Source organism: Larus michahellis, chromosome 3, assembly GCF_964199755.1.
Source record: "Larus michahellis chromosome 3, bLarMic1.1, whole genome shotgun sequence".
NCBI classification, from domain to species: Eukaryota; Metazoa; Chordata; class Aves; order Charadriiformes; family Laridae; genus Larus; species Larus michahellis.
In genome coordinates this window covers 107,713,035-107,727,624 of record NC_133898.1, presented here as the reverse complement: position 1 = coordinate 107,727,624, position 14,590 = coordinate 107,713,035, and the positions used below count along the sequence as shown (strand labels likewise).

Here is a 14,590-nt window from a genome sequence, read left to right as displayed (position 1 = left end):
CTCAGGTTCTCTAGATTCCCTGATTCTCTAGCCCTCACCTGGAGTCCATATCCGGAGAATCCCTACAACAGCTGTGCAAAGGTAAAGGACCCTTTTTAAGAATAAAATTTAAGAATATTCTATAATTGTCAATAATCACAGCTGGCAATTTGCATACATGCATTTGTAATCCAAACAGACTTTTTTGTGGAACTGGTATTTTCAGCACCTCTCAACAAAGGATGTCAAATCATCTGGTTTCATTATAATATTGCCTTAGGAAAGTTATTTTACTGTGAGCAGGCTGTCTCTGCCATTATAGCAAATGTAGGGACAGTTTACTAACACTTAAATTAGTTCATGTAGCAGAAGTACTGCTATGTGCTTCCTTCCTTTTCAGAATGAAAGCCATTTTTTTTACTAAGAGCAGCCAGTGAGTAAAACAGCCATGGCAGCCACAAACATCCATGGCTAGAGTTGTGTCAGATTATTCTATTGTCAGTAGGAAACACTTAATGCCATGTTAACATTGATGTTTTCCTCAGTTTTTCACAGGTTTTACTATTAATGGTTACAGTGAGATAAGAAATGCAAAAGATGCAAAAATAAATCATTTGCTTCTTTGCCATTCACTATAAAAGGCACCGTTTTTCTAATGCTTTTTTTTTTCCTGTTTTAAGAACTGCCTTAAGAGTAAATGTAATGCAAGCCAGACATTACAACATCGGGTACTCCCATACTGCTTAAAATGGAATTTAGATTTAAGTAATCCATGGCAAAATGCAGTACAATTTCAAACATCTCTAAGACGTGTTGTAAACCAGGACATAATGTGTCATGGTAACACATATGGAAAATAGTAACAGACTTAGTTCTGCTCTCTAATTACACTCAACAGTTAGTGCATGGCTATGTATTTTATTCTTGCTGCAGACTAGATCAACTAAATTGTTAAAGTCACATTCGCCTTTTATTCTTGTTCCCCATTGTCTTTCTTCCACAGTCCTTCGTCATCCTAGTATGCTAATTTTCTTAATAGTCCTCTTTAAAATCTCATTTGACCTCATAAACTAATTCATGTATTTGTACCGTAGAGCAAAGTAAAGGAAGATAAGCATTAAAAACATAAATTTTGGGTTGGTAGAAAGGTCATTACTTTGCTTTTTAGGGAAAGAACTCTTTGTACTGCTGCAGCCTCAGCTACATAAAAATAAATGCTATTGTTTCTTAGGTGATGTCATAGCAGGAAAACAAGCATAAGATAAACCTGAAAAAAAATATAATTCACAATCTTCTTGAATGTGATTGTTCCTAGCGTATTTCAACATACCTGACCCTAACATTCTGAAAGACCGGATATTCATTCATTCTGATATTTCACATACCCTTTACCTATTGTATGAATTACAAGGAAATGTGGTCCTCTGAGAAAAGGAAATGAAGGCACAGATGACATATGCAGCTAAAAAGAAGTTTTTGAGAAAGTGGCATTGCAAAAGTCATTAAATCTGGATCAAAAGCTACAAAACTTATCCGTTGCTTGTTCAAACCAGAATGTGAAATAATGCAAGCAACTTTTTTTTTCCCCTCTAGTCTTCCTTCTAGCTTTTGCGTATAGCCTTGGCAACCTAGACTTCTCAAGCTGTATCACAGAGACATTCCATTTTCTATAGTAATTATCCTCCATCTTTTAGTAAATGTTTCATACTGCTGTGAAACAAAATTGAAATCAGCCCAGTGGAAAAGTGAACCGGGAAGAAGGTCAGCCTGGAATAGAGGGCGATAAATAAAATGATTGACTTTGCAGACCAGAATACTGTGTTCAATGTGAGAGTGGATGTTATTCTCTGGAGCATTTAAAAGGCTAGCAAGCAGGCAGTCATTGGAAATCTGATCACATGCTTCAAAAGAAGAGAGAAAAATCTCAAAATGATAGATCTTATTAAATACCACTAACTTATTAACCAATATATGTACACATACATGTGTATATTAAATACATGTGTATATCAAATAAAGCTCTTAAAATATATTTTAAGCTATATTTTAAAAACTGGATGTTTAAATAGCTTCATGATTCTCCCAAGACAAATAAAGTGACTCATTTTCTGCTGCTGCAGAGAGCACTTCTCATTTATTAAAATCTATTTCTTACAGTTCCTAAAAAATAAGTGTTGTCCAAATAAATGGCTGAAATGAGGCGTATCATTGTGCTCACCTGAGACTTACAGCAATATGTGTGTGTGTATTGACATACAGCTAATAGAACTGAGGCTTTATATTACTATGAATTCTTTAAAAGCAGCAAAAAACTAACTAAACAATTTTAGGCATATGAAAACCAAATAGAATAAGACAGAAAGGTCTCATTCATATGCAAATAGCTGATAAGAACTCAAATGCTGAAAGCTGTTTTCTAATTCCAGAAGTTTATATTCCTCCTTTTCCAATTCATTGTGCATGATAAATTTAAATGCAAATGATGCTTTTGATGCATAAAAAGGACAGGTACTGATATCTTGAGCCATATCAAAAGTAAAGTGTCCAGTCACGGTGATATCTTTCTATAAACACAGAAGTAAGAAGGCTCAAAAACACCATCCAGAAGCAGTTTGAACAGAACCAACAAGCAGTTGGAACAAATTATCCCATTGTGAGGGAAGACTGGGAAATTGGTGAGGAAGTCTGCAGGGCTAGACCAGGAGCTTTTCAAACAATTTAAATACAAAAAGAGAACATACCACAAGTGGAGGCTAGGACAGGTAATAAATCAGGAGTATGACAGCATTGCTCAGCTATTTAGAAAGAAAAATCAGGAAAGTCCAAGTCCAGGACATTAGGGAAAAATTCTATAGGTATGCTAATTACAAAGAGAAGTTCAAAATATATGTGGCTATGTTGCTGGACTGGGGGTGTGTCATTGACAACCTAATGACAAACGATGCAGAAAATATTTAAGTATCTAATGCCTTTTTTGCCTTGCCGTCACAGTCCTCAGCATGTATTTCTACAGTCTGAAGAGGACATGAACCCTTAGCAGTAAGGGAGCAACAGATTACAGACTACTGAGACAGTCTGGACATATTCAAATCCATGGAGCCAGATAGGATTCACTGGAGACAACTGCCACTATGAAGCCGGTTTACCACCAGAAGTCCCTGCTGGCTGGAAAAAGGTTAAGACTACACCCATGTTTAATGAAATACTTTAAGACCTAAGAAGAATTCAAAATAATACACTGTGTGTGACTGGCACCAGTGTCTTCCACCAAAAGCAGACACGTTTACCTTGGTAAACAAAGTGGAACCCTCTGGCTGATGCCCCACTCTTAGCACTGAATCGCAGAAGAATTTGATTAGATGTAGCCAAAGGCAATGTCTCTCCTACAAATGAAAACAGAAAATAAATTATGTACGCAAACCAGAAAAAAGTTACAACCCTTCAGTATGTAATCAAATATACTCTTAAAATACATAGTTTTATGTTTTCCTCTACAGTTACAGAAAACGTAAATAACAGTGTATAAAATTAAATTTGCCATTGGAGGTTTGAAACTTGTCAGAATAAAAAGACTTCATGATTCAGAACATAAACTTTCTAACATTTACTGCAGCTGTTGGAACTAGAGCTCCAATAAACTGCTAGTCTGGGGAAACCTACTCTCATGTGGGGCCAAAATTTTTGGTTAACTTTTTTCTGTGCCCGACAGCTTTAACTTGCCTTGCTAAACACATTGAACAGTTAAAAGTATTTGAAAAATGCCACAGGGGATCTTCATGTGATGTTTACCAATTCAAAACTAAAACTGAAATGAGGAAGAACAGATGCACTTTTTTTATGTAGCTGCTTCAATAAAATATATGTTCATACATGAACTATATTACATTGCTAAATTTCTAACAGCATTTCAAATTTTATATATTGACTTGAGTACTAATAAAGATGTTTAATATATTTTATCTCCTTTCCTGAGATATTTATCTACAGTCATGATAAAAATTCAGTAATTAATCACTACAGACAAAATTACGGTACTTTCACACTGCAAGGACGCCACTCCACATGAAAACTGGTTTTATTCTCATTGGATTATATCTACCTTTATTTTAGGAAATTCTACTGAAATGAATGATAATACACTCATTTAAATATCTTAGATAACTGGATAAATAGGTTTTATAATTCTTTCACTTAGATTACTTTTATATTATTGTAACTAGTATTCCACGTAACAGAATCCTATCCTAAACCGATGTAAATCAGATATGTCACAAGTAATAAGTAAAAATCATGAGTTTAAATTCCCTTCAATTATTTTCAAGTGTCTGCTCTGAAAACAGACATTAGTTCTAAATTTTTAATACTTTTGATGGAGTAAAACTAGGTGCTTAGGTGAGTTGTCTCTTAAATTTAAATATTAAAAAGTAAATATTTTGTTCCTGAAATCTTGCCAGTAATTAAACAAATTTTACAATTAATTTGTGAATTCTTATTAGGACACAAATAGCTAGGATTCACCAAAGAAAAATGATGAATTGAATTTTTCAAATAATAAAATGTTTTCTATAAATCAAATAGATACATTACATTCTTTTAATATCAAGTATTTCTCCAATTATTCTTAAATCTTAAACTCACAAATAAACTTTCCTAAATACTAGGAGTGTATGACAAAACACATTCATGTATTTGTATATTATCTACTTGGGATGAACACAGTCATTAGATATGCATACGTTGGAAATTCTGGCCATGCTGAAATCCATATAAGTTTAATTATGATTTCACAGGGTCAACATTTTGCTATAGTTACCTGAATGCAACAGCTGGCCTGCTTTTAGTCTAAGTGCATGCTTGCATACAGATAATTGCATTTTGTGAATGCAAGAAATTTGTATTTAAATTAGACATTCAGAAATGTAGATGTGTCATTCATAGAGTTTAGGGACAGAGAAGATAATTATTCCATCCAATCTGCCCTCTTACATAAAGATCTAAGAATTTAATTCAATTATTTCTGCACTCATCCCAATGATCAGTTCTTGCCTAAACCATATGTTCCAGAAGAATATCTTGATTCAAAGATTGAGAAGGGTCTTCCATTTCCCTTGGCATTTTGTTCCAATGACTTCATTATTATACTTCCAAATGAAACATTCTCCTGATTTACCTTTTCCATGCTGAGATGTGTAAGAAATATATACTTCTTTTCTTTATTACTTACCAGAGTGGGATCCAGACAGTGAACTAAGAAGTCTAGCCTGAGAGTTTTCTCCATCAAATAATTCTGCCACATCATTCAAAGCTGTCTGAAAATAGGCAAACTGTCCAAACACAACTACATTAAAAAAAAAAAAAAGGAAAAGAGAAAAAATAAAAAAGAGAAGACAAAACAGGTATTTAGTCTTTAAAAACAAATTTAATGGGATATTTTTGCTTGTCTTAATTACCAGTGGATTCCTGCATGAATCCTTTCCAAGTTAGTTTATTGTCTACCATGATAAAACAGCTGCATTGAACATAAGTAATAGGGATCTGATGTGCTTTTCATTATCCATTATTTTTAATTAAAAAAAAAATAAAAATTAAATCACTCTTTCTCCAAAAGTGTGCTCTCCAGTCAAACAAGTCTTGTTCCTTATTGCATAGGTACCTATGAGAATAAGAAAATGGAAAATCTAAAAAGGAAAGTTTTTTACCAAAATTTCACTAGCAACCTTAGCAACTATTAGGGAGCATTGTCATACATCATTAGTTGCATCCAGCTTTAATCTGAGGAAGATGTTTTAAACTTATTGATTTGATTATTTTTGTAACTTTGTATTAGTACTTATTTTATCAGAAAAAAAATAAAACCCAATCAACTATTAAAGATATCAATGTGTTACTGATTTTGATACATTGCTACACTTAATTTGTACTTCAGCTGTAAGTAATTTAAAGTGTATTAACAAATAAACCATTTAATTATACGACACATCTCCCCAGAAAATGTTAAATGGCTGAATGAATTCAAATATCAGATCACAAGAGAAACACGAAGTAATAAACCAGTACAGTCAATAAAAATATTACTTTGTCACACCAGCCACCCATATTTTATTGACAAGGCAAGAATCTGTTTCAAAATTATACCCACTCCAGATTCTGTATACAAACCACAGGTCTTCAGTGCAGCGCAATTTCTGTACAGCCTGTATTTTCCAACTTCTTATAAAGTTCTTTTTTTGTTTTTTCTTACTTCTTTTGTGAAGTAAGCAGTAAAATGGATCTTATTGCTAATCGTCTGGACTTGAATTAGGGAAATCTGTTTTGCAGAAAAGCATGCCCTGCATACAATTGCACAAGTTTTAGGGATTTTGTCCAAGTATTTTGACACATTGAAAGAACCAGTTTTGTAATTTTTCACTAACATTTCTGGCATTTTTATGTAAAATTGCTTTCTTTCCCTTCACTGTACTAGTTAAATGTGATCCTACTCATCTGTCCCTTATTAAAATATAAAAACCAAAAATTTAAAATATAAGAGAATATTTGATGCTTGTTTTTTGACAACTGATTTTACTTTTCAGGAAGCTTGAATGAGTAATTATCCTATGATGATTAATGATGTAATCAATGAAAGCATTCAGGATACACTTGGATAGCAGACACAGATGGCTTAGCTAAAGTCCATTGATTACTCAAGGGAGAAGTAAAAGGTCAAAACTCTAGAATCAATTTCTGCGTCAAGAATACATTTATTTTTGATACGCAATTTGCAATGTATTGAAACTCTAAGGTCACTATTACGTTTGAAAGACATCCGAACAGCAGAACAATGATCAATGATTGATAAATCAATAGAAGAAATTCTTACCAAATTCTTTAGGTACAGTTATTGAATAATGGCAGGTCTGCCCAGCGGTGTAATTATGAGGATAACTTGGTGATAAAACCACTCCCTCTGATCCAGTATACTGCCCTCCACATGGTGCTGGAAACAAAACAGAAAGAAACGTGTTACATTAATTACAGTTGTCTGTATTAGTTCAGTCTGAAAATGAAAATCTAAACATCATGAAGTGACAGGTCAGTGTTTTTGGTTTTGTTTGGTTTTCTTATAAAGACATAGCTAGTGGTTCTTTCTCAGGATATAATTTTTATCAAAATTTCTTTAAAAAGATAATATATGAGAGTTTTACTTGACTGCAAGTATTCATATAGGACTGGAAGTATAACTTAGTTGAAAGAAACTGTAAACACAAAGTTTAGGTTTTGGGGTTTTTTTTATTTTAACATATGTCTATATCTAGGTATCTATGTATCTATGTAAGAAAAAAAAAAGCTCAGAAAAAAAAATGTACTGCATAATTAAAATGGCATAACACAGTTGTCTTGGGTCTCAGAGGGATACATAGGTAAGCTAACAGTACCCTGCACAGCATGCCATGAATTCTGCTTTGTGAACGTACGCTTGAATTACTTTGCTTTTGATAACTTACTAGATGATTATTAAAAAAGCATATAGGTTATACATAAAAAAAACTTTGGACTCATATGTATATAAAGCAGAACAGAAAGAGTAAGAGAAACTCTTTCAGCTACAGAATTTAGAAGGGGTATTTAAGGATAGTGGAGCCCCAACCTTCAAGACCAGTCAGGCATTACAGAAGTAGCAGTTCTGCCCATATCATGAGAAAAAAAATGAACAAGCATGTGTGCTATTGTCCTTCCATGTATGGGCAAGAAATGTGGCATTGCTGAGGGACTGCTGGATTTACCAATCTTAAGTGAAAGTGCTACATCATAGTAAGTCTATGTCTCAAGGATTCCTCGGGAAAAGCCAAAGCAGGGAGTGGATGAAAGGGACAGGTGCTTTTGGAGAAACAGCAAACATAAGGAGTGGGTATTTTTAAGTTAAAATATCTCCTTGTGTTGGATATTGAGTAAATACATCTCTACACAATGAAAAAAAATATTGCTGTCACTCTTCTCAACTGTTGAGAACTAATGGAAAGTTTTGGCTTCCTATCAAAATCTTCATTAAAATGTAAGTGTAAAAATAATTACATTGGTTATGTGCAATCCAGTGCTCTTTTTCTTTTGGAGAGGGGAGTCAAACGCTTTCATCAAGCACTGTTAATAACTGTAGATTTTACAAGAATAAAAGATCACCATATGCTGTTATTTTATCCAAGAAGCCAATATTGAAATTATTTTAAAAATAAATAAATAGATAAATTAAACTTTTAAAAATAGAAGAGTGACATTGCTTTTTGTTTTTAAGCAAGAAAAGGATCATTGCAAATCTAAACAGTTATTTTCTACCATAAGGAACAAAGTAAATCAATGTTACTTCTCTCTGGGAATTTTACATATAGCCAATTACATTTTAACAACTACCTGGAAAGTAGCTCTGAGGACACGGCTCTGGGGTCCAGGTGCACAAGTTCATTGGTCTGGGGCTACCAAAGGACGCTGTTACCAGCTCCCAGCTCTGCTGACCCAGTTCATGTGCTGCGGGACTGTACCCAGTGAGTGTGGGTACAGCCTGCGCTTTGGTCATTCTCAGCTCCTGGCTCATCTGCCCTTGTGGAGCAGAACTGCTCTTTCTGCTCCCTGACAGCAACTGGGCTTTAAAATCACACTTCAAATATCTCTACAAGTTTAACTTCCTTATACAGGCAGCAATTAATACTACAAATCTGTGTCTTCTCTTAGCTGCTTATATGAATTATTCAAAAATCCAATGTAATGATAGAAGATGAGAAGTTTAATCTATCAGTAGGCTGAATAGGATTATGTGGTTGAAGTGAAACTCAAATATCACAAGGAATCAGTTCATGCCATGAATTTAAAATCTTTATATTTTTTTCTCTTCTTGCTTTGAGGATACCAGAAACTAAGCCACAAAGTCTATCTTGTAATTATAGGATGAAATTCTCAAGTCATGAATATTTCACTGGAATGAAAGTATATTACTTATGCTTAATTTAAAACAAATTTAAAAGTTACGGAGTTGTAAAAATGTTCCCTTCTAAAATGTGCTTTCCTATTTTTATATATGTTTTTGATGATATCTTTAGTAATTTTTATTATTACATCTTTGTAGTATATCCACTCTGTATAGAAAGCCTGTGAGTGCTTAGGCTAAAAAAAAGATGCAAGAAAAGTTCTCTTGTAGGTTAAGGCTGTAAAATTTATCAGTGCAGTGCTGTGACAGTCAAACATACCCTAAACAGACTTCTTAATTTTGACTATAAGTAACATTTGTTCTAGTGAGCAAAACCTAGATTTTCAGAGGATGCATTTTAACAACTTCATTAAGGACTGTGAAATTAAAAATGAAATCAGTATGCCTGAGACTTTCCATTAGTGTTTTAGAATATACCTACTGGCAGTTGCCAACTGTTACCTGGACAAATATGGAATTTGTTTTCATTTGTCTGACTGTAAAATGCTACCTTAAAAATAAAAAATAAGAACCACACCACAAAGAAATAAGTTGAATTAATTCGCTTAATTGTGGTAATTGGCTTAAAGAACTAAAGGTGTCATTTTCAGAAATTCTTGGGATCTCAGCACTCATTTTAGGTTCTTTTCCATTTTTCATGCTTCAAAATTTATAATGTTTTTTTAATCCAATATTTTAAAGAAGTTCCAAAAGGGGCAATTAACTATCAGTATAAAGAAATATAAGCTCAGAACGTTTTACTAAAATTGCATCATGAGCATTTTTGCTTGATATTTTTAGGTTTGATTGGGTTAAGTTGTATATTACAGGGCTTTACGTGACAACAAAGATGATCCTGAGTGTATTTTGGTTCTGGCCTCCTATACAACTCCTACCTTTAAAATTATGTACATATATATGATTTACATAATGAATCTGTATTTCATATATTGATTTAAACATAATCTTTTTTTTTTTTTTTTTTTTTTTTTTACACTTTCCAGTCACATTGTTGTTCTTTTACTTTAAATTATCAGTGTCTCCGTTTTACTCAAAACCATGCCCTGTGACAAAAAGGCGGATACCTCCTTTGGATCTTTGGCCCAGCCATCATTACAGTACTACGGTAACATAAGACTTACAGCGATCCAAAGAGCGCATGCAGTCCTCAGCAATCTGCAGTTCCATTATAACCCAAAATTTGAGAGTTTTGTCCTTCTCATAAATCAAGCCTATTTTATTAAAAAGTTATTGAAGACTCCACAAAAGTATATAAATAGATAAATATTCATTTATCTACTATGGTTTACTCCATACTACAGACCCAACTGTAGTAGCCATGTAAATGATACTTAAAAAACCCCTATACCTTAACTGAAGTCACTAGTATGTGTTTTAAAATGGAACACACAGTAAACCATACTAGATAAATAGACCTAAAGTACTTCCACAAGCATGTATTCCAGTTTAGTTTTACTCGGATTTAAGTGTCAAGATATCCAATCTTTCAGCTACTAATTTATGCTTCTTTAGACAAGCAGCTATTTAGAATAGATATCACAAGCATCTCAATACTGCATTAACTGTCACCTTGGCAAAAGAATTATAATTATTGAGGCAGAAAATTAAAATGACATCTAAGAGCTATGGCTAACTAATTTATCTCTCGTTTCAGCATTTGTCTTGTATAAATACAGAACAGTTTAGCAAATCAAGTTACATATATTAGTTATTGTCAATAAACTACTAAATGATTCATGTAAAATTTTAGGTTTTTAATTATCTATTGGATGATCCTCAAAATGAACTCAGCATGAGATATTGATATCTATTTTGTTAAAATACAGGTATTTTTTTAGTCTGTCTGTTCTTGACCTTTACCTGCGAGTGTAAAAAAATAGAGGATTCAAAAGAACATTTTCCCTATTTTTTTATGTCATATTTTATAAAGTGTTATAATAACAGATACTATTTTAATAGGAAATTATTTCTTCAGAAATAAGATGTTCATTCTGCTTTAAAAAATTAAGAAAATAAATGTCAATCTTTAAATTTAAATTTGAATTCTGTGTCAAAGACACAAACAGCCCAAAACATAAAATGAGGAGTATATCAGTTTACAAGGCGAACCACTGGTCATTTTTCTTTTTCTACGCTACTCAGTGTTTTATAACAACTTCTTGAATAATACAAAATGTAATTGTTCTAAAAGTGTAGTTTCATAAGGTATTAAAGCTAAGCTATTGCAATGTCACAGCAAAAGCTGCATTCTGCACTCCGTAAGTAAAATATATTCACAATACACTTGCTCTTTTTCTTTAAAATCCTTTAAAAACCAAAGTTACTAAAACAACAACCCCTGAGAAAAAAAATTCATCCCAATTCCACTTCTTTGTTGATGGCGGTTAACAAGCTCAACATTAGCCAGCAACGTGCCCTTACAGCCCATGTGCCCTTACAGAAAAAGTGGCCACTGGTCTCTTGAGCTAAGTGTTAGTAACATCATTTGCCAAAACATCAAGGGACGTGATCCTTCCTCTCTACTCAGCACTGGTGAGGCTACATCTGGAGTGCTGTGTCCAGTTCTGGGCTGCCCAGTACAAGAAATACATGGACTTAGTGGAGTGAGTCCAGTGAAGAGCCACAAAGATGATTAATAGACTGGTGCATCTTTCATATGAACCGATGCCGAGAAAGCTGTGACTTTAGCCTTGGAAACAGAAGGCTCAAGGGGATCTTATCAATGGGTATAAGTACTTCATGGGAGAAAATTAAGAAAAGGGTGGAGCCAGACTCTTCTTAGTAGTGTCCACTCACAGAACAAGAGGCAATGGTCACGAATCAAAACACATGATGTTCCATCCTGACACAAGAAAACACTTTTCTACTGTGAGGGTAGTAAAACATTGGAGCAGGCTGCCCAGAGAGGTTGTGGAGTCTCCATCCACGGAGATGCTCAAAACCCAACTGGACACAGTCCTGAGCAATCTTTTCTATGTGACCTTGCCTGATCAAGGAGGTTGGAGTAGGTGGCATCAAAGGTCCCTTCCAATTTCAGTGATGATATGTACAGGGGTCCATCCAGGAGATAAGCTAATTACAGTGTACATTTGAGGATCATCCAGCAGGCAAAGTCAGAAACAGAACTTTAAATAAGTACATGGGCCATAATTCAGGCATGAAGTGAAGGCCCAGGACTGACTTTGAATAGATCTCCTGGGCCTTTGGTCAGGGGTTGTAAGTGGAGATCCCAGCTGAAGTTGGTCAGGGCAAATAAGACCTGTCTGTGCTCTCAGGGCCATGCTGCAGGTAGTAAAATCTACACAAAATTGATACATTAATATCCTGTGATTCAAATTAATAATAATGTTAATAACAACAATGAAAACAACAAAACAACAACAATAATAATAGCAATAGGTGTAAGTATATATAATAATGACAGGTTTATAACAATAATATTATAAATATTAAAAACGTGTCCAGAGTAATTTAATTTTTTGTGGGTAAATCTGTTTAGCATTAACCTGTTGCTCTAATCCAAAAGGCTTGAAAATAAATGTTGCATACTTTTGCATTATTCTGTGTTCTCTGTTTCATTGGTAAATTATTGGTTTTCTTTACAGAGTGGTTCTACAGTCACCATGCCTTTCCTTAAACTGACATAATCCATAATTCTGTGGATATTCTGCCCATGTCTGAAAAGATGAGTTTAAATGATATATACGTATTTGTGCATATGTATGTGCGTGTGTATATATACATGTATAAAAATAAAAATGTGTCTGTGTGTGTATTTATAGGCATTGTGTTTGCACTGATGAGATCGCACCTTAAATATCGTGTTCAGTTTTGGGCCCCTCACTACAAGAAAGACATTGAGATGCTGCAGCACGTCCAAAGAACAGCAATGAAGATGGTGAATGGCCTGGAGCACAAGTTCTACGATGAGCGGCTGAGGGAACGGGGGTTGTTTAGTGTGGAGAAAAGGGGGCTCAGAGGAGACCTTATCACTCTCTACAACTACCTGAAAGGAGTTTGTAGCGAGGTGGGTGTTGGTTTCTTTTCCCAAGGAACAAGTGATAGGATAAGAGGAAATAGCCTCAAATTGGATATTAGGAAAAATTTCTTCGCTGAAAGGGTTATCAAGCATTGGAACAGGCTACCCAGGGAAGTGGCTGAGCCACCACCATCCCTGGAGGTATTTAAAAGATGTGTAGACATGGTGGTTAAGGACATGGTTTAGTGGTAGACTTGGCAGTATTAGGTTAATGGTTAATGATTTTAAAGGCCCTTTCCAACCTAACTCATTCTATGACTCTTATTTTATGTGTGAGTGTGTATGCATCAGGGCAGTGATTATAATCCAAAATTCCTGAAATAATGTGGAACTTGTGTTGAAGTCTAGTAGAGTGGTGTTTTCATAGCTGAAGTCATGAAGAGAAGTAGCAATTAAGCGCTATGGATAATCAGCAACCCACTGCATCAGCTTCCCATGCCTTTTTTCTTTAGGAGTATAGACATAGACTTAGGCTATGGCTACACTGGACACTAAACACTACAAGAGCGTAATCTTTGGCTTTGAGATGAAACAGCATGATTGGCCACAGCAAATACTTGTACTAGTACTAGTATGCTACTTACCATTTTAGAAATATATGCGAGTGGTGTAAGGTCTGGACCAAAATCATGCCTGGAAATAGTCTAGCAACTTAAGTCTAACAACTTTTTTCAGACCCCAGTCTCTGAGCACAATTGAAATAGTGTATGCATAGTCTAAGTTACTACATCCTTTTAAAATGCAGTTCTAAATTACTATCACCAGGCAGGTTATACCTGAAAATAATACATCCTGAGACTATGTGGGAGCACAGATAAATCCCAGTTATTATAAATCAGCCACATATTGAAGCTCCATTTTGTTGAAAAGACTGCCCCTCCTTGCAGTCTATGAAACAACAATTTGGCAAGAGACATACAAAGAGAATAAACAGAAACAATAGATAGGGCAGTAATACTTCGTAATTAGTATTTAGTCTGTTTTATATGGATTCTCATACAGATCACGAGCCTTCCACTAAATTTGATGTAAAAGGGAAACCATGGATACTTACATATTACATTGCAATCATTATTATGAACATAACAATATATGTTGATTTCAGAATTTAAATTTAATTTAAATAGTTAAAACAATACATTAATGACTAAGCTATTGTCCAAAACTCATATAATCATAGTTTTTATTTTTTAACTTCAGATTTTTTTAAATACTAGCTATATGCATAGAAATAGTATAAATAGCCACAGGGACTGAGAAACTCTGAATTCCCTGGGGGGACAGGGAAATGTTAAGAAAACAGTACATACCATTACAAGATGGCAATGCTCTGTTCCATGCTGGCTTTCCATCTGCACCAATTACACATGTTATAGTTGAAGGATCGATAATCTTATATCCAGAATCACACTGGTAAGTAATAGTTGAACCAAGCTTAAAGTCTGTTCCGATTCTTGTCCCGTTCATGATGTTTCCAGGATCAAAACAAGCTTCCCGTGGCTTTTCTGTTAAAATTAATTAAAGTAAATCTATATACACTTTCAATTAAAAAAAAAAAAGAACTGTTATCAATGGTTTTTTCCAGTCAGTGTACATTTTTCAACAGCTTATTAAAA

At 34.2% G+C, this 14,590-nt stretch overlaps 1 protein-coding gene across 1 annotated transcript in view; it reads right to left on the bottom strand.

The window, feature by feature from the left end:
• CSMD1 (CUB and Sushi multiple domains 1) overlaps positions 1-14,590 on the bottom strand; it is a 1,197,588-nt gene that overhangs the window by 183,063 nt on the left and 999,935 nt on the right. Inside the window, exons 30-33 of the mRNA XM_074581652.1 lie at positions 14,285-14,479; positions 6,839-6,955; positions 5,204-5,317; positions 3,267-3,362 (exon numbers count right to left, since the gene is read on the bottom strand). Of these exons, the coding sequence (XP_074437753.1) occupies positions 3,267-3,362; positions 5,204-5,317; positions 6,839-6,955; positions 14,285-14,479 (522 nt within the window). The remainder of the gene's footprint in view (positions 1-3,266; positions 3,363-5,203; positions 5,318-6,838; positions 6,956-14,284; positions 14,480-14,590) is intronic.